The 22,777-nt window shown below is 35.6% G+C and overlaps 1 protein-coding gene and 1 pseudogene across 1 annotated transcript; both read right to left on the bottom strand.

Annotated features, from left to right (window-relative positions):
• Positions 1-13,150: 13,150 nt before the first annotated feature.
• LOC123886673 lies at positions 13,151-18,954 on the bottom strand (annotated as a pseudogene).
• A 3-nt stretch (positions 18,955-18,957) lies between these two features.
• Positions 18,958-20,522, bottom strand: LOC123883841 (40S ribosomal protein S21-2). The gene is made up of 3 exons (XM_045932782.1): positions 20,289-20,522; positions 20,033-20,165; positions 18,958-19,232 (listed from the first exon to the last, which is right to left on the bottom strand). The coding sequence occupies exons 1-3, from the start codon at positions 20,336-20,338 to the stop codon at positions 19,170-19,172; spliced, it is 246 nt and encodes an 81-aa protein (XP_045788738.1). The 5' UTR covers positions 20,339-20,522; the 3' UTR covers positions 18,958-19,169.
• Between the last annotated feature and the right edge of the window lie 2,255 nt (positions 20,523-22,777).

Genomic DNA, 22,777 nt, shown 5'->3' with positions numbered 1-22,777 from the left:
TCTGTGAAGATTCCCTTTGCAAGTCAACTCTTCTACCAATGAAGAAAAGGACCTTTCAAGCCTGATCAGTTCAGCTACCCTCTGTTTGTCTGTTCTAACTTGAGAACGTGGTCTTCAGTTTTGTTAGCTGAATAAGGAAAGTCTTCTCTGCTGTAGTCAAAGTACCTGAAACTCTTTCTTAGTTTTAGATACAACCAAACTGCATCAAGACAGACTGCTTGAAGACAAAAGATTATCAACTCCAACGGTTCTTTTTGCAACGACTCTTTTCTGGTGATATATATACTAGAAGGATAAGCTGCAACATATATACAATTATTAAGGATTGAACGTGCGCTGAACAAACTCTGAACTCTGTGATATACAAGCTCTGAACATCTGTTAAGTGTTTTTGCACTTTAGTCAAATACTCTGTACTCTTTGTATTTGCTCTCTTTAGGTTCATCTAAGAGCATTTGTATATTGTTATATTACTTTACTATTATTTGAGGAAACTTAAGCTTGTGTGCTTAAGTGTGAAGTCTTAAGCTTGTGTGCTTAAGTGTGAAGTCTTAAGCTTGTGTGCTTGAGCATTGTTGAGAAGTCTCTTGCTTGTGTGCTTGAGCAGGTGTAATCTTGTGTGATTATAGTGAAATCCCTTGGAAGTGCAAGGGGACTGGACTACTCTCGTTTTGTGAGAGGAACCAGTATAAATTGCTTGTGTGATCTCTCTCTCTATCTTGCTTTTGTTTGTGTTATTTATCCGCTGCTAACGAAGTTGAGTTAAGAACTTGAAAAAGTTTTAACTTGGCTAAAACACAATTCAACCCCCCCCCCCTTCTTGTGTTTTCACACCTTCAATTGGCATCAGAGCACCTGGTCTGTTACTTTCACTTAACAGTGAGACAGTAAAGATCTTGTGAGAACACTATGTCTGGAGGAGATGATAGTAGTACTAGAACAACCGGTGAAGCCGGTGAGGCCAGTGGTGCTGGTGGTGGTCCTAGAAATGCTTTTGGTTTTGACTACTTAAGTAATGAATCACATGAACATAGTGGCAACAGAAAAGCCCCTATATTCAATGGTGATGCTTCATTATTTGAGTGGTGGAAAGAGAGATTGTATAGCAATATTACTGCTATTGATCATGAGTTGTGGGATTTGGTTGAGCTGGGAGTAACTTTTGAAAACTTAAATGAACATGGAAGGTTGTCCATTGAGCATAGAAAGTTACTCACACCAGCTAACTTAAAAACCTACACTAAGCATCATAGAGTAAAGGACATTGTTGTTGGTGCTATTAGACATGAGGATTATGTCAGAATAGAGAACAAGTCTACTGCTAAATCTATCTTTGATTCTATGTGTGCTACCTATGATGGTAATGAAAAGGTTCAAGAGGCTAAAGCTAGTCTTTTGATAAGGCAATATGAACTATTCACTATACAACAAGATGAAAACATTGAGACTATGTTTACAAGGTTTCAAATCCTTGTATCTGGTCTTAAAGCTCTTAAGAGAAGTTATTCCACCTATGACCATGTTCAGAAGATTCTGAGAAGTCTTCCTATTGCTTGGAGACCCAAGGTCACTGCAATAGAGGAAGCTCAAAATCTCAAGACTCTGAGTCTTGAAGCTCTGATAAGCAATCTCAGAAGCCATGAGATGGTTCTGGATGCTGACTCAGAAACTAAGAAGAAGTCCAAGTCAGTGGCTTTACAGTCAACTAGGACTACTTCTAAGGCTCTTAAGACTCAGCTTCTTGATATTGAAGAAGAATCTTCTGCTGATGGTCAAGAGGATGAGATGAATGAGGATGAGTTTGCTTTATTCACCAAGTTTCAGCAATGGAACAGATTTAACAAAAGAAATTTCAGAGGTAACAGCTCCAGAAATTTTGTCAGCAAAAAGGATGATCAGAAGAACTGCTTCAACTGTAAGAAGCCAGGACACTTTATTGCTGATTGTCCAGAAATGTCTGCTAAAGACAAAAGCAAAAGATACAGCTCAAAGAAGCAACAATTCAAGAGCAAATTGAAAAAGAGTCTGATGGCTACTTTTGAAGAGCTATCATCTGAGGAAGAAGTTAAGGAAGAAGAAGAGGCAAATCTAGCCCTGATGGCTTCAGCTGACTCAGATGCAGACTCAGACGATGAATCAGAATCAGATTCTGAAGTAACTGATGAGGTATTTTCTGACTGCTCTAAATCTCAACTTATAACTGCACTTAACAAGGTCATTGAGAAACATCTCAGAGTGTTAAGTAAACAAAAAGTTTTACAAGAAAAGCTTAACACTCTGACTGAACAAGCAGAACATTTTCAAGGTCTATATCAAGAAACTCTGAATAGAGTAAATGACTTTGAAAAAGGTTGTGCTGTTTGTCACAAACCTATTGATGAGCAGGAAATAGCTCTTCAACAGTTTGTGCATCTCAACCTTGGTAAGAGCAAAGCTGCTAATCTTGTTTATAATGTCATGAGACATAGAGGAGAGGGACTTGGCTATGAATATGGTAGAACATATTCAAAGCTGAAAACCTCTGCCAAAAAGGTTGGAAAATCTTGGGTTTACTATGTTGTACCTCAGAGTGAAGAAGGAAAGAAAGTTGGTTCTCTGGAAAATGAGGATGATAATCTGAGAGATTTGGGAAATGACATCTCAGAGGAACCAAGTTCCTCAGGATCTGGGAAGAAAAGCTCAGAAGATAAAAGCTATTCAGAACCTGATAATATTAGTTCAGATGTTCTGAAAGCTTCAAAATCTGAGGCTTCAACTTCTGGAATCAGAGGAATTCTAGTTCCTGAGAAAAGTCAACCTAAAGGCTCAGAAGTTTTTAAAAGAAAGTCAAACCTCAAACCTCAGAGGCAACATAGGACTAAGATTATTTATGATTCTAGAGTCAGTAAATATAATCAATCAAATCAATGGATTGGTAATAAATACAAACTCTGGGAGCATAAACAATCCAAGTCCTGGAATAATAACAGAACTCAAACTAAGAAACATTTTCAAAAGAGTTATTATTCCAAACCAAAATCTTTCTCTCACACTCAACAACACAGTAAGCATGTGTGGACTAACAAGCGTGGACCCAGAAGATGGGTACCAAAAGCTGAAATAATGTATCATTCAGATTTACCAACTAGGAAAGGATATGTCCTACCTAGAGTATGGAAACAAGTCCTATGCAAAGGAAGAAGGGCTTATGTCCTAGACACATGGTTGACAAGTTCTCAAGTTAACAATCAGAACTTGGACAATGAAGAGGAAGAATACTGGGATGACTTTATCATTAACCTTGATGAAGAGTTCTATCGCAATGATTAAAGTTGTTTCTCATACAGCCTGCCACTCAAAGAAGTATCATGAATCATTCATGGTATTTGGATAGTGGATGTTCAAGGCATATGACTGGTGACAAACAACTATTTTCTAAGCTGACTATGAAAGAAGGAGGATCTGTTGGCTTTGGAGGCAATCAAAAAGGAAAGATAATAGGTACAGGTACAGTAGGTAATTCTTCCCTATCTATTAATGATGTTTGGTTAGTAGATGGACTCAAACATAACTTATTGAGCATAAGTCAATTTTGCGACAATGGTTATGTAGTTGTCTTTAATAAGGAATCATGTACTGTATCTAAACAATCTGATAACTCCATTATATTCAAAGGTCTGAGAAAGAACAATGTTTATAAAATTAATCTTTCTGATTTGAATGAACAAAAAGTGATGTGTCTTTTGACCTTGAGTGAAGAAAAATGGATCTGGCATAAGAGGTTAGGCCATGCTAACTGGAGGTTAATCTCTAAGCTTAGCAAGCTTGACCTTGTCAGAGGTTTACCTAAAATCAAATATCACTCAAACACACTTTGTGGTTCATGTCAAAAAGGAAAGATTACAAAATCTTCTTTTAAACCTAAGAACATTGTCTCTACCTCAAGACCATTGGAACTTCTTCACATCGATCTTTTTGGGCCAGTTCAAACTGCCTCTATCAATGGAAAGAAGTATGGATTAGTAATTGTCGATGATTACAGTAGATGGACTTGGGTAAAATTCCTAAGAACAAAAGATGAAGCTTATGATGAGTTTAGCATCTTCTGTAAACAAATTCAAAATGAAAAAGGCTACACCATTTTAAAAGTTAGAAGTGATCATGGTGGAGAATTTGAAAATGAACCTTTTGAAAACTTTTGTGAAAAATATGGCATTCTGCATGAATTCTCTTCTCCTAGAACTCCTCAACAAAATGGGGTTGTTGAAAGGAAGAATAGAACTCTGCAAGAAATGGCCAGAACCATGATGCATGAAACTAATGTAGCAAAGTTCTTATGGGCAGAAGCTGTAAACACAGCATGTTATGTTCAAAATAGAATCTATATCAGATCTAAGTTGAACAAAACTGCTTATGAATTGTTCAAAGGAAGAAAACCTGATATTTCTTATTTTCATCAGTTTGGATGTACGTGTTACATCTTAAATAACAAAGTCCATCTAAAGAAATTTGATGCTAGAGGTTATAAGGGTATTTTTATAGGATACTCTGAACGCTCAAAAGCATACAGACTGTATATTTCTGAAACACATACTGTGGAAGAAACTATGCATGTCAAATTTGATGACAAAGAGCCTGACCAAGTGTCAGAGCTTGTGGAAGGTTTGTCTAGATTTCAGGTATCAGAGGATCAATATTCAGATATTCCAAACTATTCAGAACATCCATTCTCTGAAGAACCTCTGAATACAACAGTTCCTACAGACTCTGAACAACAAAGAACTGAAGCAACTGCTGAACCTGATGTTGATGAGTCTGAAGATGATGAGCCCCCAAGAAATACTTTCAAATACAAATCATCACATCCAGAGGAACTGATATTAGGCAACAAGGATAGTCCAAGGAAGACAAGATCTCAACTAAGAAATGAGGAATCTTTAGTTGGTCTTATCTCAATGATGGAACCTTCAAAGATTGATGAAGCTCTGAAAGATGATGCTTGGATTGTAGCAATGCAAGAAGAGCTGAATCAATTTCAAAGGAATGATGTGTGGACTCTAGTGCCTAAGCCTTCACACAAGAACATTATTGGAACAAAATGGGTATTCAGAAACAAGCTGAATGAACAAGGTGAAGTGGTAAGGAACAAGGCTAGATTGGTTGCACAAGGTTATAGTCAACAAGAGGGGATTGACTATACTGAAACCTTTGCACCAGTTGCTAGACTTGAAGCAATCAGGTTACTTCTATCTTATGCTGTTAATCATGGAATAACATTGTATCAGATGGATGTTAAAAGTGCCTTCTTAAATGGTTTTATTTCTGAAGAAGTGTATGTTAAGCAACCTCCTGGTTTTGAAGATGTCTCAAACCCAGAACATGTTTTTAAATTGAAGAAATCACTGTATGGTCTGAAACAAGCTCCAAGAGCTTGGTATGATAGACTCAGTAATTTCCTTCTTGAAAAAGGTTTTGAAAAAGGAAAGGTTGACTGCACACTCTTTAGAAAAACAACCAAAGAAGACATTTTAATCATTCAAATTTATGTTGATGATATTATTTTTGGTTCAACTAATGCTTCCTTGTGCAAGAATTTTTCTAAGATAATGCAGGATGAATTTGAAATGAGCATGATGGGAGAATTGAAATTCTTTCTTGGAATTCAAATCAATCAGAAGAAGGAAGGAACTTATGTTCATCAATCAAAATATACCAAGGAACTTCTGAAGAAGTTCAATCTAGATGACTGCAAGATAATGAACACTCCTATGCACTCAACTACCAACATGAGCAAGTCAGATGATGAAGGAAAAGTAGATCAAAAGGTCTACAGAGGTATGATTGGTTCCTTACTCTATCTGACAGCCTCTAGACCAGATATTTTATTCAGTGTATGCTTATGTGCAAGATTCCAGTCAGATCCTAGAGAGTCTCATCTTACTGCTGTAAAGAGAATCTTTAGGTATCTGAAAGGAACAACTAATCTTGGACTTCTCTATAAGAAATCCAATGATTATGTGCTAAATGGATTCTGTGATGCTGACTATGCTGGAGATAAAATTGAAAGAAAATCCACAAGTGGCAATTGTCAATTTGTTGGTGAAAACCTTATCTCCTGGGCTAGTAAGAGACAAACTACTATAGCTTTGTCTACAGCAGAAGCAGAATACATTTCAGCAGCTAAGTGTTGTACACAACTACTCTGGCTAAAGTATCAGTTGGAAGATTATCAAGTAAGCAGTAACAATATTCCTTTATATTGTGATAATACTGCAGCCATTCACTTATCTAAAAATCCTATCCTACACTCTAGAGCCAAACATATTGAAATTAAACACCATTTTATCAGAGATTATGTTCAGAGAGGCATTATAGATATTAAGTTTGTTGATACTGAAAATCAATGGGCTGACATATTTACTAAAGCCTTACCTGTTGAAAGATTTGATTTTATAAAGAAACATCTGAACATGTTTTCAATCTCTGAATGAAAATTTTTTTTTTTGGGCTTTTAAAGTGTAAGAAGTTATGTATATCAGAACTTATGATTCAGATCATCTGAAACACAAGCTCTGAAGTACCTAACTCTGATAGAGAATTTTAAATAACTCAGAGGCTCTGAACTATTTAAGTGGAAACGTTTAGCATTCGCTGCTGAACAGTTGTCCATTAAAATAGCAGTTACCGAGTAAATTTCTGCACGTGGTCTACGTGTGTCAGGTAGTGGGTGGTTAATGATGATTTTTGGTATTCAACTTTCTGTCAATTAGCGTAACTTCCCAAATTTGCTATTTTCATGTTAACTGTACTCATTTAAATAAAACTTACACAATACACTTGCACACTTCTCACTCTCACAACCTACACTTTCTTTTTCTCTCTAAACCTCCAACAAAATTTCTTTCTCTCTCGTTAGTTTTCAAACCCTACCCTAATCTCCAACAATGGCCGGACCTTCGTCATCTTCTTCAACAAAGATTCCACCGTTTATGTTCAAGAATCTTCAGATTGTTGGGAACGAGATGGAGTTTCCTGAATCTGAACTTTGCTTTCTGTCTGAGAAGATTGTGGATTTTGATAGTCTTTCTGCAAATGGTTTTGAAGTTAAGCAGTACTTTACATCACAAAGATGGGATAAGTACTTCGACATGCTTAACGGTCCTATCTACCTAGACTTGCTTAAGAAATTTTGGATGAAAGCAAGAGTGTTTGATAAACATGAAGCAAAGAAGGAAGAGATTGCTGCTATTGAGAGGAATCCTAGTCTGAAGGGTAAAACTAGGAAGGAAATGGGCTTGCTGGAATTTACAGGTGTTCAGATTAGGTCTAACATCTGTGGGATGAATATGGCTTTCTCACCAATTCATTTCAATGCTCTTCTTGGTCTACCTAACTCTGGGATAGAGTTAGATGCTTTTGAAAAGGATACCAGATATAGAGATGATCTTCTGCATCTCATCTGCACTGACTTCAAGCTGAAAGGGAAAGTCAAAGGATTGACTGACGAGTGCAGAGTTTTGTTCAAGATAATCCTTGCTTCTATCAGTCCAAGAGTTGGAGGGACTGATACAATCTCCTGGACGCATCGTCATCTGTTATATTTCCTTCTGACAAGGAAGAGAGTTAATCTTGGAGATTACTTTTTTGAACGGATTTGTGAAGCAATTTTTGCAAGTAAGTCTCAGAGGAAAACTACTATAGTTTATCCCAGGTTGTTGTCAGATCTACTATATCAAGGTCACGTGATTCAGAACCTGCAGAAGTTCCACCCAGAACTAGTTCAGAAGAAGTTTTATCCAGAGATTCTGAATGCTAGTTTTCTATCCAAGATGCGTTTGATTGCATCTAAGCCTGTTGCTCCTCCTAAAGAATTGTCTGTTAGGCTTGAAAATCGTCTGTACGTTGAAGGCTACCCTGTTATTTCTGAAGCTGATGCTGAGCATGTAATTCAGGACTATTTGGAAGTGCTCAGGCAAGAAGGATTTGTTGTTGATAGGAGTATGGTTCCAAAGGCTCCTGCAAACCAGTATAACCCTTCTAGGAAGCAAAAGAGAAAGGCTGAAGCTCAAGATGATCTACCTAAGCCAGATCTTTTGGCTCAAAAGAAAGTTAAAGTTGAACAATCTATGGCTGAGCAAAGGACTAAGAGAAAACATGAAGAATCTGCTGCCAAGGCTACTGAAGAAGCTTCAAAAGAGCCTGCTGTTGTTGAGGTAGACAGTTCATCTGAAGAATCTGAGTCAGAAGATGAGACTGAATCTGATGAAGAGACTCTGGTTACACGCTTGAGGAAAAGACCTGCTCCTACTCCTAAAGGTAAATCTACTAAGTTCATCTTTAATGAAAATGAGATTGGAATAGGTTACACCAAACCTCTCAGAACTGTTTTACCAACCTCTGATATTCCAACCTCTGACAATCCTTTGTCTGAACTAGAGAAACATCTTAGTCCAGACCCTCTCAATAATCAAACTTTCACCCAAAAACCTTCATCACCATCTGAACCTAAATCACTTATTCCTAACCCTGAACAAGCTTCAACCACAAAACAACCATCTCCAATTAAACCTGCTGAACCATCATCACAACTTAAACATCCTGAACCAACCCCTGAACATAAATCTCCTGAACCATCTCCTGAACATATTTACCCTGAATCAACTTCTGACATCTCATCATCTGAACCAACCCCTGAACCCCATCCTAACCCAAGTGCTGAACATGCTTCTCCTGAGCGTATTCACACCTGTGCTCCCAAGTCTTCAGAGGCAGAAGTTGTGTTTATTGACAACCCTGCTACTGAAACACCTAATCTCTCTACCATTCCCAATCCTTCACCCTCAACATCTAACCCTTTTAGTAATCTATCCACTCAGTTTCATGATGACTTGGTTAGATTATCTATGTTAAAGGACAGGTTTTTAGTTTGTCCTTCTGATGTGGACCTAGAAGTGTCAAGCATTAAGGCAAGGATTTGCACTGCTTTGGATGATGCTGCTGAAGAGATTAAGGCTGTAGTTGGTAAGAGAGATCAGGATGTTATAAACTTCATGAGGGAAAGTATGGCTAGGGCTGCATTGAAGAGGATTACAACTTTCAATCATGCTGAATCTGAACGTGCTAAGCTGGAAGCACTTGCTGCTGCTGAACAACGTCTGAACGCTTTCAAAGTCATCTGGATAGACTCTAAGCTGTTTCAGAGTCTTGAAGCTCAGAGGTCTGAGTCTGAAAGGTTAGAAGAAGCTGCTGCAAGAGTTGCCCAGTTGGCAACTGAGTTGCAACCAGAGGACATTTCAGAGGATGATGTGATTGCTTTTCAGAATCAAGAAGATGTGCTGATGATTGATTACCCAGAGGAAGGTGAACCCTCTGATAAAGGCAAGGCACCTTTGATTGAAGAACAAGCGCCTTTGGTTCAAGATCAAGCTCCTGTTGTGGCTGATCAGTTGCAGATCTTTCAAGAAGCTCTGAGGGAGCAGCAAGAAGGTTTGGAAAGGCAAAGGACAGCTCACCTCAACTTGGAATCCAAAGTGGATGGTCTGGTTTCCAACGTGGGATCTTTGAACGACAAATTTGACCAACTTTTAGCCTTTCTTAAGAAACCCTAGGATTCTATGCACCTGTTTTAAGCTTTCTTTTTATTTTCTTGTTTATCTTCTGAACACTTTTTCTGGTTTATCTATTTCAAGTTGTTTTGTTTATGTTTTGCTTGCTTACTTCTTTCATGTTCACTTGATATTTATATTTTCTTGATAAATAAGAACATAAGAACACAAGATGCTTTTTAAAACGAAATTTTTTTATTAATGATCTAACAATGTTGAGTACATTGGTAAAAAGAAAAAGAAAAAGACAACCTAATCCTATTCAGATGGATAAAACTCAGAAGAAATCTCTGATTTCTCCTCAGCATCATCTGATGAAATTTCTATGGGATCCGGGTTTTGCTCTTGTTCTTCTTCTTCTTGTTCCTCTTCTGGAACATAGCTAGCCAAGAACTCAACATAGTCAGCATCATCTTCATTCTCTTCAGCTTCAGAATCTGATGAGATGATTATTATCTCAGCGTCTTGTGGTTTCTTGTTGTCTTCTTTATTTTTTTCATCGTTTTCGCGTTTCTCTTCGTTCTTCTTTCTCTTAAACTCTGCGATGCGTAAACTAAATCTTTTCATTATTCCTAATCTCTCTTGTTTCACTTGTTTACTCTTGTTTTTACGTGAAGAAGGCATGTTAACTCGTTCACCTTTTTATAAACCTTTGAGCGCGTTGGTTTTCGTTTTTGAAATTAATTCACCTTTGTCACAACCACTCTTCTTCTTTGACTGTCTTGGTTATATAACTTTGTTTTTACTTTTTGATAATGACAAAAGGGGGAGTAGTTACGCATTAATTGATAAGTGATAAGTTCAAAACTGAAACCACTTTTATCTCGCTTTTATCCGTTATGTTAAAAGTTGTTACTTTTAAGTTGTTTTACGTATTTCAAGGTGGAGACTAAGTTAGTTGAAACTGAAATAAATTTCATAAGTAAGGATAAGTTAAGAGTGCAATTTTAACTTAGTCTTATGAGACTTAGGGGGAGAGCTTGCAAACCTCTCACTCTGAAGAAAGATATGAAATTTGTTTTATTTCAAACCATCTTAATCTTATACTAAATTAAAATATCATGGATAAAACATAAAGTTCAGACTTTATGGAATATCAATCTTAGGGGGAGCTTGCAAACCTCATAAACCTAAGAGAAACATGATAAGTTAATTTAACAACAATTGTCAATTAATACTGATGTTTGTCATCATCAAAAAGGGGGAGATTGTTGGAACAAAATTGATTTAAAAATGTTTGCCCCTAAATCTATAAAGGTTTTGATGATAACAAAGTATTAATTAACAATTGGAAGGACTAAAAATTTATTTTAAGTGCGCAGATATAAGCATCATATGAAGTTCAGAGGATGTGAATTCAGAAGTTCACAAGCGCTCAGAAGATGTTGGACTTCAGAAGTTACAACCTTCAGAGGATGAAGTCTTCAGAACTTCTTGAGTGACTAAAGCGTCATCAACCTCTGAAGATCATTTTGATATCTGTGAAGATTCCCTTTGCAAGTCAACTCTTCTACCAATGAAGAAAAGGACCTTTCAAGCCTGATCAGTTCAGCTACCCTCTGTTTGTCTGTTCTAACTTGAGAACGTGGTCTTCAGTTTTGTTAGCTGAATAAGGAAAGTCTTCTCTGCTGTAGTCAAAGTACCTGAAACTCTTTCTTAGTTTTAGATACAACCAAACTGCATCAAGACAGACTGCTTGAAGACAAAAGATTATCAACTCCAACGGTTCTTTTTGCAACGACTCTTTTCTGGTGATATATATACTAGAAGGATAAGCTGCAACATATATACAATTATTAAGGATTGAACGTGCGCTGAACAAACTCTGAACTCTGTGATATACAAGCTCTGAACATCTGTTAAGTGTTTTTGCACTTTAGTCAAATACTCTGTACTCTTTGTATTTGCTCTCTTTAGGTTCATCTAAGAGCATTTGTATATTGTTATATTACTTTACTATTATTTGAGGAAACTTAAGCTTGTGTGCTTAAGTGTGAAGTCTTAAGCTTGTGTGCTTAAGTGTGAAGTCTTAAGCTTGTGTGCTTGAGCATTGTTGAGAAGTCTCTTGCTTGTGTGCTTGAGCAGGTGTAATCTTGTGTGATTATAGTGAAATCCCTTGGAAGTGCAAGGGGACTGGACTACTCTCGTTTTGTGAGAGGAACCAGTATAAATTGCTTGTGTGATCTCTCTCTCTATCTTGCTTTTGTTTGTGTTATTTATCCGCTGCTAACGAAGTTGAGTTAAGAACTTGAAAAAGTTTTAACTTGGCTAAAACACAATTCAACCCCCCCCCTTCTTGTGTTTTCACACCTTCAGATATTCCAATAAAGAAGGATATCGGATTATATTTATCTGATAAAGAATGATATTAGAGGTGAGATACTCTAATAAAGAAGATGGTACCACATGCATTAGAAATGTCTAGGATGACATAGCATGAAGTTGAAGCATTAGATTTGCATTAGGTTATGTGTACATTATTTGATATTTGATATGTGACACATATGTTTGAAATTTGTGATAATTGTCTATGCGTGTTAGACTTGTTGTATATGTTGATTGTCCGATGATTTTAAATGTAATTGACTTCAATATCTTGTGAATTATGATTGATACTTGATTATAACTTTTCGTAGCTTATAATTAAATGAGACTAATTATAACTTCAAGACTGTACAAGTCATTGACCCTCAGCTACTATCTCTCATTTTTCATGATGATCCTGCTAGAGAAGATACCAATCTACTAATCCATTGTGTGGATGCAATTATGGGAGTAGGCATGTCTTGCACTTTAGATAATCCAGATGACCGCATTGGCATTAGAGTTGCTGTTCGCCAACTAAAAGCTGCCAGGGACTCTCTCATGAAAAAATCTGATATTAGGAGTCCTACTAAAAGCTACTATTTGATAAATAATGCAAAAGTTGAAATTTGAGGTCAGGTGTTGAAATATATGGTAAAAATTGATATGCATTTCTACCACTATCTTTAGATAGTATGGTTAAACTCCGTTTCATACAATAAAGGCGATTTATGAGATTTTGTGTGCTCTATACAAATTTAGAAAATGTATCTTATTAAACATTTAAAATTTTAAATATTATTCTCTTGCCAATCTTACTGCGAAATTATTAATAATTCATTAGTAAATCTTACGATATATATCAGGGAATTAAGGGTCGAAAGCAGGAAACTTGAGAAAACATTAGAGAAATACATGTCATACACAATTCAAATAAGCTTATTTTACACACAATGTTATCTAACCTATACTGCAACCATTGTTGAAATTTCTGAAATGTTAGAAATTCCATAGACATTATAAAAATTCAGAAGTTCATGGCTTACTTGAATTAACAATTGAATCAGTGATATAGCTAAATATAGTTTCATACATCATACAATTGAATCATCTTACCACTCAAAGGAAGTTCAGCTTAAGAAATGTGACTGACTAAGAGCAATCCTTAAAGGCATCTAGAACTGGTTACTGATAATAAAATGTCAAGTGTGTCACTATTAGATGACTTGCATTTTGGATTTCTTGTTCTTGGTAAATTTAGGCAACAATTATCACTGATATGACGTTTAGTGTCCCTGTCAACACAACTTGAGCTGGATGTAGCCTGAATCTGTACCGAAACAAGTAAGCAAATGCAATGGAATCCGCATCAAACATTTCAATTCGGTACACATGCACGCTTTTCCATCCCCTCAGGTTGTGTAGCATTTAGATGTATTTAACAAATTTATATTTATAATTTGCGCTAACCATGCTAATTATCTCATAGTGAGATTTTAACGATGACTGACACAGGAATGTTGACTATGTGACCTTGATTACCAAACAATCCAATCCTTCCATAGCTGGCAGTAGACCTGTTGCCTGTTGCATTGAAGATCACAGATAAGACTTGTCTCTCTCCATTGGCGATAGAGAAGCGAGTTGGAGATACTTTCACTGAAACTCCATATGGAGAACTCCAACCAACACTATAAGTTTCATTTCCAGCAATGTTTTGTACTGTTCTCTGCACTACTCTAGATTGGTCCAACCTTGCTATAGTGATTGAGAGCAAGTTTAGATCAGAGCCATATACAGTCGAGTTATGAATCCAACAATTCTGACCAGTGTAGTCTAGCACTGCAGAGGCTGAACCATTGATACCACATAGAAAAGACATGTAATCATCATAACCTACAAAGAAACTACATGCCAAATAAACAATTAAATAAGCTTATATATATAGTTGTTGCAGTTAAATAAATTATCAAGCCCTCTTATTCTACACACAATCATTGATTAAATTTCTGAATTATTAGAACTTCCACAGACATTATAAGTATAATGATTCAGAAGTTCATTAAGTGACTTACTTGAATCAAAAAACAATCCTGGGTTTAATGCTGCCGTAGCATTTACAAAACCACTTCCCATGTCAAAGGGAGTTGCTGGAGATTTGTTTAGGTCCGGGGAGGGATATGTCCGCTGAGCCATTATTGGCTTCCCACTGTTGTCATCCAGAGATGCCATGGTGGAAAGTGAAGATCCAATGGCAGCAGGACTGAAATCGGGAAACTTTTGCTTGATTAGTGCAGCAAGACCAGCAACATGAGGTGCAGCCATGCTTGTGCCAGACATCATTGCAGAATTTTCACCTGATGGTAGAAAATATTGATCAGATATATTCACATTTCCTAATAAAGATGTTATGTTTACTTAAAAGAACCAACGGCATGTTTAACTAGGTTGCATTTTGTTTTTGAGAAGTGCCGGCAAACACTCTAACACTCTTTCTAACTCTCTTTATGTTATTGGCTGAAATTCATGCAATGAGACCGACATAAATTAGTGGAACCTTTGTGAATTTCAGCCAATAAAAGATTGCTTTGCCAGCATTTCTCTTTGCTTTATAGTAAAAGTTTGTTTATGTATTTACAAACCTAGAAATTCATCTGAATCAGTGACATCAGAACTCCAAGCAGCCCATATTAAACTTCCAGGAGCTACCAGAATGGGTTTCAAAATGTCAGATTCATGAGGAAGACTGTCTTCTGGATCTGGTCCTCTTGCAGAGTAATACATAACACTAGGGGCAACATTACTATAGCTCGCCGTTAGTCCGCCATTAATGCTAGCAAAAGCCCCAAGTTTAACAATTTTTTCTGAAGTACCGTCTTTTTCTATCGAAGAATTGTAGTATTCTAGTAATATCTGTCCAGTTGAAAACAACATATACATAATGAGAACAACTAAAATGCTATATACATTTACGGTATAGTAAAATAAAAGGCAATATGAAAAATGGGACAATATAAATGTGCACCTTGGAATCAGTTGCTAATGCAATTATTATGCCGAGAATTTTCATTGGAATTGGGTTAAGTTCAAAACCGTTGACAGAAGGATACATGGGGAAAACAACACCAGCAGCACTAAGATTCATGGCTGTTTCTAAGGCCTTGTTGATGCTGGAGAGACCGAGAACAAACCGCATTGTATAACTACACATTAGGAGGTTTCCTTGGACCAAATCTTTATTGAACTTACTTGCATCTTGACACTCACCAACATACATATCATCAGCAATTGTTGTGTCATCGTTCAAAGCATGATGTGCATGAATCAATTTGTACATTGTATTCTCAGATGTGCTAGCTGGGATAGTAATAAAAGAAAACTTTTAAGAACTTGGTTATAATAAATCTCAATAGCAACACTGATATACTAAAAAAATTATTTGCATACATTAACAATTGACTCATTTCATCATTCATGGAGGAACTTCAACAATATATTAACAAGTGATCGTGAATAGGGAAGCATGCTCAGGCTTATACACGTGCAGCATTAGTCTAAATAAAGTCCAACTCCGAGTATAGTCACATTATTTCCAAGAGATAGCGAGTTGGTATAAAGTCGATCATGAGAGGTGGCACCAATAGTAAAAATCCACGGACTAAAGGAGGACATGCTCATAGACGATGGTCCAGTATTTCCAGCAGCTTGCACAACAAAGATACCAGCTTTTATAGCTGACAACAATGCCATGTCTATTGGATTGAAGAAAGTTGCAATACCGGGAGGACGCATATTAGGAGTGATTGACAGGCATATTATATCAACCCTATCTTGAGCTGCCTGTAAACAATTAAATTAATCATAATATATTAAGCCTTACCAGAAATGTAAAATTGTGGATGCAGTTTAGTTAACAGATTTTGAAGGGACCTCATGGAAGCAAATTATCAATACTTAACGGTTACAGTAACTCTTTGATTCAAGACTGTGCATGCCCTTAATCAAAATTAAAAAATAAATAAATATGAGCTCAAATTAACAAAAGAAAAGCAAATGCAATAGGATTGGCAAATGGTTTAAATTTAGTGTCAACAATTGGCCACAAATAAAATTATCATGTATTGCTGCAGACACATAAATGGCATGAACAACAATGAGTCACTTGTCTGTCTATCTATATATGTACCTGATCAAAAGCTGCAACAACATCTGCAGCAAATCCTCCAAATCCCTTGTATAGTGCCTTGTAAACAGCAATGCTGCAAAAGAGTGAAATGGAACACATTCATAAATCTAAAATAAATAAAAAAATCAATCATGCTGGCATAAACAGATTATAACAGGCACAACGATTATATAATAGTTGCATAAGAATTTTTTACTAAAGTTAAAGAATAATTACTGTGAGCGAGGAGCCATTCCACTAGCATTACCAAAATGATACCCAGCAACAACCACTGGAATTCCATGGTTTCCAGCTGCAATAGAAGCTGTGTTCCTGTATATTAAGGATACGTCAGAATGGACATTTGGTGGAAAAGCATGCCCATATAGAAGATAGGCACAGTTTAAAGAATGGAGCAAGTGCCAAAATACTCACGTGCCATGGCCATCACCGTCAAAGGGAGAAGCATAGTCCTCATTTGAATCAAACATTCCTCTGGTTATAACAGATGCTGCAAAATGACGGGCCCCAACAAGCTTCCTATTGCAAGAACCAGATGGAAAATCCGGAGTAACCTCGCAGGTGCCAGAAAAACGAGCAGGAAAGTTGAATGGATGTTCAGATTTATCATCAGCGAAACTTGGGTGTGTAGGATCAATGCCAGTGTCAACAAATGCAATAGTGATTCCTTCTCCAGCAGTTTCAAATCCACCGATTGAAACCAAAGCTCCCTGCTGCAGACCAAGAAACTGTGGAGTGTGCGTGGTTGCAGTTCTTACAGAAAAATCCAAAACCACATTGGACACTTCTCTTCTCTTTGATAGCTTCTCTGCCTTTATAAGTGATTTCAAAATTAACTTAAGCAGTTTATCAAATCACATATGGAACCAAACCAAGCACATATTTCTTTCACGGTGTAAGGAAAAAATCATGATACAAAATGAAAAGTAACATATATAGTTCATACCTGCTGTTGGCTAACAAGTACAGCAAATCCATTGATCAAGTAATGATAGCTCCAGAGTTTCAGATACTTTTCCCCTTTAAACACCTTCTTCAACAACGAATCATGAACTTGCGCAATGTTAAAACTGCGTTTCTTATCTGCTTTTGTAACATTTTGATGTCTGAGAAAAAAAACCAAACATTCACTTTCACAAATAATCTCACATCACAAGTCAAGAAATAAGGATGGTACAAAGTACCAAAAAGTTAGAATGTTACAAAAATCATGATAAGTTTTTTAAACAACTTGTCCATGGATTATTTAGATATTAACTACTAAACAAACATTTTAACAAATAGAAAGTAAGATCGTGAAAGCGATGATGTACCTTGGTTTGTGATGTCCGGTTCTCCCAGAAGCACTATGTCTGAAGTGGTTATAAAGTCTGCTCAACTCATCCTGATAGTGAGAAGTAGGGACTTGTCTAAGAGTAACAATGTACACAGCAGTAGTTCTATCATCTAAATCATTTTGACAAGAACAAGGCATAATTAGTTCAAGCTCATCCTAGCAAAGCAGTTCAAGCTTGTTTTACTTAATGATGACAGATTGAGTCTCTTCTCTCCCATAACCATTATCTATAAACAAAAGTTTTTAAATTTTATTCATCAAGAGACAACTCTAACGATTTAAGAAGTCTAGTGTCATATTGAATTGATTCATGTAAAATAATAAAAAAACATTTCGCACCACAGAAAAGTCCATGTGGCAAGTTTATTGTGTAATTTGAGCTCATAGGTTAATTTTAGAAATATAAAGAATGTGATAAATATAGTTATGATTAAGCATAATATTAAGGATTTGATCAAGTGGTAAAAATATTGATTTCGGATATAAGAGATTTTGAGTTTGAGTTGCTCCTAAAAAAAAGTAAATGGGACCCATCACCCTAAATTCTTATTAGGAAAAAAAGAATAAAAAAATATCACTCTCCCTCTGCTCTCCCAAATATAATCAATTTGATGATCCAAAATATAATAACCATACACACAACATGTTTGTTTGCTTTTCTTAAACGATTATGTTAGATTAGCATTTTTTTTTTCTCATTTTACCCGAATTTAAACTCAAACCAACATATTTGATAATATTATTTTGAAAATACCTTCAATTATCCCATTAGAAAACCCCTTCAATTAATTAAAATTTTTTTTTATAGTAATTCAATATTTTTGTTCTCATGAAACAATCATTATTGAAGAAATATATTGTTAACTACTATTAATGCTCGTTCTAAATGCACCCAAGGTTTGTACCAAAAAAATAAATGGACCTAAGGTGTTGTGCTAGTCTCTAATTCGACTTTAGCTATAGCATTCTCTTGCAGTTTTGATGAACTACATCAAAGTAGGTCAAGAAGGTAAATTGGAATTTTTCCTTTGAAAAAATGCACATAACTCGTTTTTTCAACATTTTCTTCAAAACTCACTTTCTAATTAGGGTGAAACACTGTCACACAACTTAATTTGAGACTTAAGACAATCATTAATTTTAACCATATAAAGTGAGTGTTGGATTTAGTTTCTAGTTTCTCTATTTCTTTCCTTTGAATTGACTTTCCAATCACTAAAAGAAATTACGATTTTACCAACGATAGTCAAGAATAACTTGGATTATTTAATGAACAACACATAACATTTATCAAATAAATTTAGGTAAGTTATGTCCTAAAATACTTTTGAAAATTTATGTCCTAAAATACTTTTGAAAATTTAAAAGCTGGTTTGAAATGGTTTAGTTCAAAATTCAAAGTTGAAAGCGGCCGCCTATTCATCACATATTATATATATAACACATTTTCAATAAAAAGAAACATAGCAAACAAAAGAAACATCAAATATTTTGCACCATGACACAGAAACTAAAGCTGCGAAACCAACATAAACAAACGACATGTGTAACGAGAAAAAAACAACTAAATCAACCATTTTTATGAAGCCCTTAGTTAAAAAGCAACTTTAGTTTAGTTGAATGCCTTGATGGTACCAAATGAAATTAAAAACAAGTATTGCAATACATAGATAAAAATCATCCATTATCTCTAACAAGAGTTGAACTCAATCCATAATCTGTCAAAAAAAAAAAGAACACATAACAAGGATCATGTCATCTATTGCTTAAGTTCAGTTTTCTTTTTCTGCCACAAGCGATCAATTCCACTGTCGGCATCTCCCTAAAAATAGAAAAAGGTAAACAATAGAACATCAAAGTATGCTCAAGGTCAGAATAAATACAATAATTACAACTAAAAATGAACATTATTAAAGCCACGCACAAGAAACTAAAAGCATGAATGTCTGTTTCTAATGAACCAACACTGCTATAATAATTTGATAAGTTTTAGTCGATAGCATTTTTTTTTACAAAATGCCATGTTAGTTACTTTCACTCTTTACTTTCAAATACACTCCCAAGTCGAAAAACCAAGTTGGCATCGGTTGTATAAATTATTTAATCCCAAATAACCTCCTTGACAAAAAACAGTTAGTATCAGTTGCATAAATTAGTTAACTTTTACTCAGAATTTCATTCATGCTATAACATTTCTGTCAATTTTCTAAACCATTCCCACACTTCAACGTCCAGTTTTGGTCTAAACAACTAAAACCAAATCATTTCAAAAATTCAACACAATTATTTTATTTATATTTGGCGTAAACCAGGTATCCTTGCAACCAATAAAATGTTTTCACAAAACAGATAAAATAGCAAAGAGGAAAAACAGATTCAACCCTTTGAAAATAAGCTAATTCAGATTTTCAGATTCTATACATAAGAAAGTTAAATACATAATCATAAACATGTATAGTGCTTAATTAAAAAACACAACAAATTAACTATTAAATCAACATAATCAAATAACATTTGGGAATAGTGGAATACCATACCATACTATACAAAAACCCTAATCAATTAATTCTCCTAAACCAACACAAATCAAGTAATAATAACCATGAAAATCCAAATTAATACCTGAGCGCGAGTGAAGCCACAGAGAGCAAAAGTAGAGAAGGTGCCATTGTAAATACCGCTCTCATCCAAATGACCTATGTTGATCTGAACAGAAGCATGATCCTTAGCAGTAATCAATCTGTTTGTAGCAGAACTGCAAAAGAGAAAAAAAAAAAAAAAAATCAACTTCCATAAACGAAACAACAAATAAACAACTAAACCCTAATTTTTCAAATCAATAAAAAAAAAGTGATTATTGATTATCAAAAGCTTATACCACTTCCTAGGAATGTAGAGCTCGGTGATTTGTCCTTCTTCGTTCTGCATCTTGAAGTTTTATTTGAGAAAGGAATTGAAGAAGATGCGAAAACGGTTAGGAACTAGATGAAGAGAAGAGGCGCAGTGAAGAAAATGCAAGAGATTTTTGAATCTCAAAACCCTAGAAATAATTTTGATTTTGGGTCGGGTTTTTGCTGATGGACCAGTTCATAATATGGGCTAATGTTAACCTGGTCTATTATTCTTCGGAGGTTTTACTTATTGCACCTCCTTTTTGCTATTACTCTCTTATGGAGTCTTGTTTTTTCTTTTTCTTAATGCTACTTTGGGAAAATTTACTTTAAATTTTAAAAATGAAAATATTAACTTTTAGAGTTATTGAAATGAAAAAGTCATCGTAAACTCACACACAGGTGAGAGAGTTGGGGTTCGATCCCCGGTTTTGACATTCGACCTAACAATTTCGGCATTTTTTGTCGGTTGAGCTAGGACTTATGAATTTTTATCTTTTTATTTATTGGAAATAGGACGGTTTTAAGTGTTAATTTTTATCTAGAATCACACTTTATAACTTTTTTCTCTTTTATAATGTATAAATAAGTGGTTTCCGCGTGGATTTTTTTCCTTAGCAATAATCAATTCTCTTATTATGGACTACTATTGGTATGTTGGTTGAGGTTTAATATAGGATTGAATCAATTTTTGAGTCTCTTATTATGGACTAATGTTGGTTTCCCGTGGATATTATTATGTCAATTTTTAATATGTTTACTACTTCATTCATCTATTGGTTTTGGGTGAAATTGGACAACAAGTTTGAACTTTGAAGTACAAATTCCATGAATGAGTTTGGAAGCAGATCATGATTGGAAATTAGTATTTTCTTTTTTATTTTCATTTAGAAAGAAAAATCACAATACTCATTTGAAGAATTTCACATAGAATTAGCATTATGTGTTGATTCCCATTGTTTTTTATAAACATGAACAAATAAACTATGTATGTTGGTCTGCATTTGAGACCGTGGAACACTCAATTGCTAAACCTGAAGCGGAGCATACAAGTCAAGAATTTGCTTTGCCTTTGCGTTGAGAGGATTACCATTTACCACCATTAGGAGTGAGAATTTGTTGTCTAGGTTGATCATGAATGATCAGTCATGTTGTTCATGGATGATCCATGGCAGGAAAGAAACAAGGAACATGTTAGTTACACAATTAGTATGTTAGGAACATGTTCTTAGCCATTACGTTAGTTAGATGTTGTTAGTTTTGTTAGTTAGAGCTTGCATTAGGCGCGTGATAGGGGCAAGCTGACAAGCTCAAATGAGCGCAACACATAGGCGCATAGCTGAACTAGCTTGGCCTGCCATATATAGGTGCAGCATGAGCTTATGAGTTTGTAACTAATTTTTGAATTTTTGAGCTATATAAGCTTGATCATTCTAAGGGAATAGTATGTACACATATTGGGAAGCAGATTTCACGCTGTAATATTCCATACAGTTTTCACGCAGTTCTGAATGTGGACCGTCCGATCTGTTATGTATGGTTGTGATTGTTTTGATGGATTTTACAGCTGATTTGATCAGAACTGACTGATCAACAAGCAATGGCCGAGATTGAAACTACGTCAAAACTGTGTGGTTTTATAACTGTAGCAAATCCAGATACTGTTAAATCTAAATGATTCTAATAAGCTAATTCATATTGTTGATGAGTTGGCTTGGTGTGCAAGCAACAAAGTGAAAGTGTAACTAATTACTTCTAAAGCAAGTTAGTTAGTTTTGTTAGTGAGTTTGTTAGAGTCATTTAGGTTTTGTTCTACCTAGGTTGTTAGAGTTTGTTAGGAGGTTATTAGTTGGTTAGAGCTTAAGAGAATCACCAACTTTGTGGTGATCTAGTATAAAAAGAGCTTGGCTCATATTAGTGTGTGTAACTAACTAATTTTTCCCCCAAGTGGATGAATAAAAACTGAGCTATTTTCCCCTATAATCATCATCTTCTTCAATTACACAAAAGCTTTTCATTCTTTCCATTCAAACGCCATTGTTGCAGCAAGAACAGTAGATCCTGCATCTGTGCTCATTGGCGAGGCCAAGTGACAGTGCAACGCGCGCGTGTGTTCTTGCCTGCTTGCCAAGCCTGTGTGAGCTTAAAGAGTTTTGTGCCAAGTTTCAGCTGCGCCAACATCTGGCATCAAGAGCCTGGTTCGTGCTTTAACCATGGCAACCTTTAACAATGGTCAATTCCCTGCGAATCTACCAATTTTGGATGGAAAGAATTATGATAATTGGAGCAAACAGATGAAAGTTTTGTTCAATTATCAAGATGTGATGGAACAAGTGATTAGTGGTGTGGAACCACTCTCAGAAGGTGCAACAGAGGTCCAAAGAACACAACACAAAGAATTGAAGAAGAAAGACTACAAGGCATTGTTCATAATTCATCAAAGTGTAAGCCCCGATATCTTTGAAAAGGTTGGAGA

Source organism: Trifolium pratense, linkage group LG5, assembly GCF_020283565.1.
Source record: "Trifolium pratense cultivar HEN17-A07 linkage group LG5, ARS_RC_1.1, whole genome shotgun sequence".
NCBI lineage: Eukaryota > Viridiplantae > Streptophyta > Magnoliopsida > Fabales > Fabaceae > Trifolium > Trifolium pratense.
The sequence above is the reverse complement of the archived record's forward strand: the minus strand, read 5'-3'. Positions and strand labels throughout refer to the sequence as shown.

Bases quoted from the DNA above. Each gene is read 5' to 3' on its own strand.
- LOC123883841 (XM_045932782.1), bottom strand. From the start codon at position 20,338: ATGCAGAACGAAGAAGGACAAATCACCGAGCTCTACATTCCTAGGAAG. The intron at 20,166-20,288 runs GTATAAGCTTTT...TCTCTTTTGCAG, and splicing joins CTCTACATTCCTAGGAAGTG to TTCTGCTACAAACAGATTGA. The intron at 19,233-20,032 runs GTATTAATTTGG...TTCTATTTTTAG, and splicing joins GTGGCTTCACTCGCGCTCAG to GGAGATGCCGACAGTGGAAT.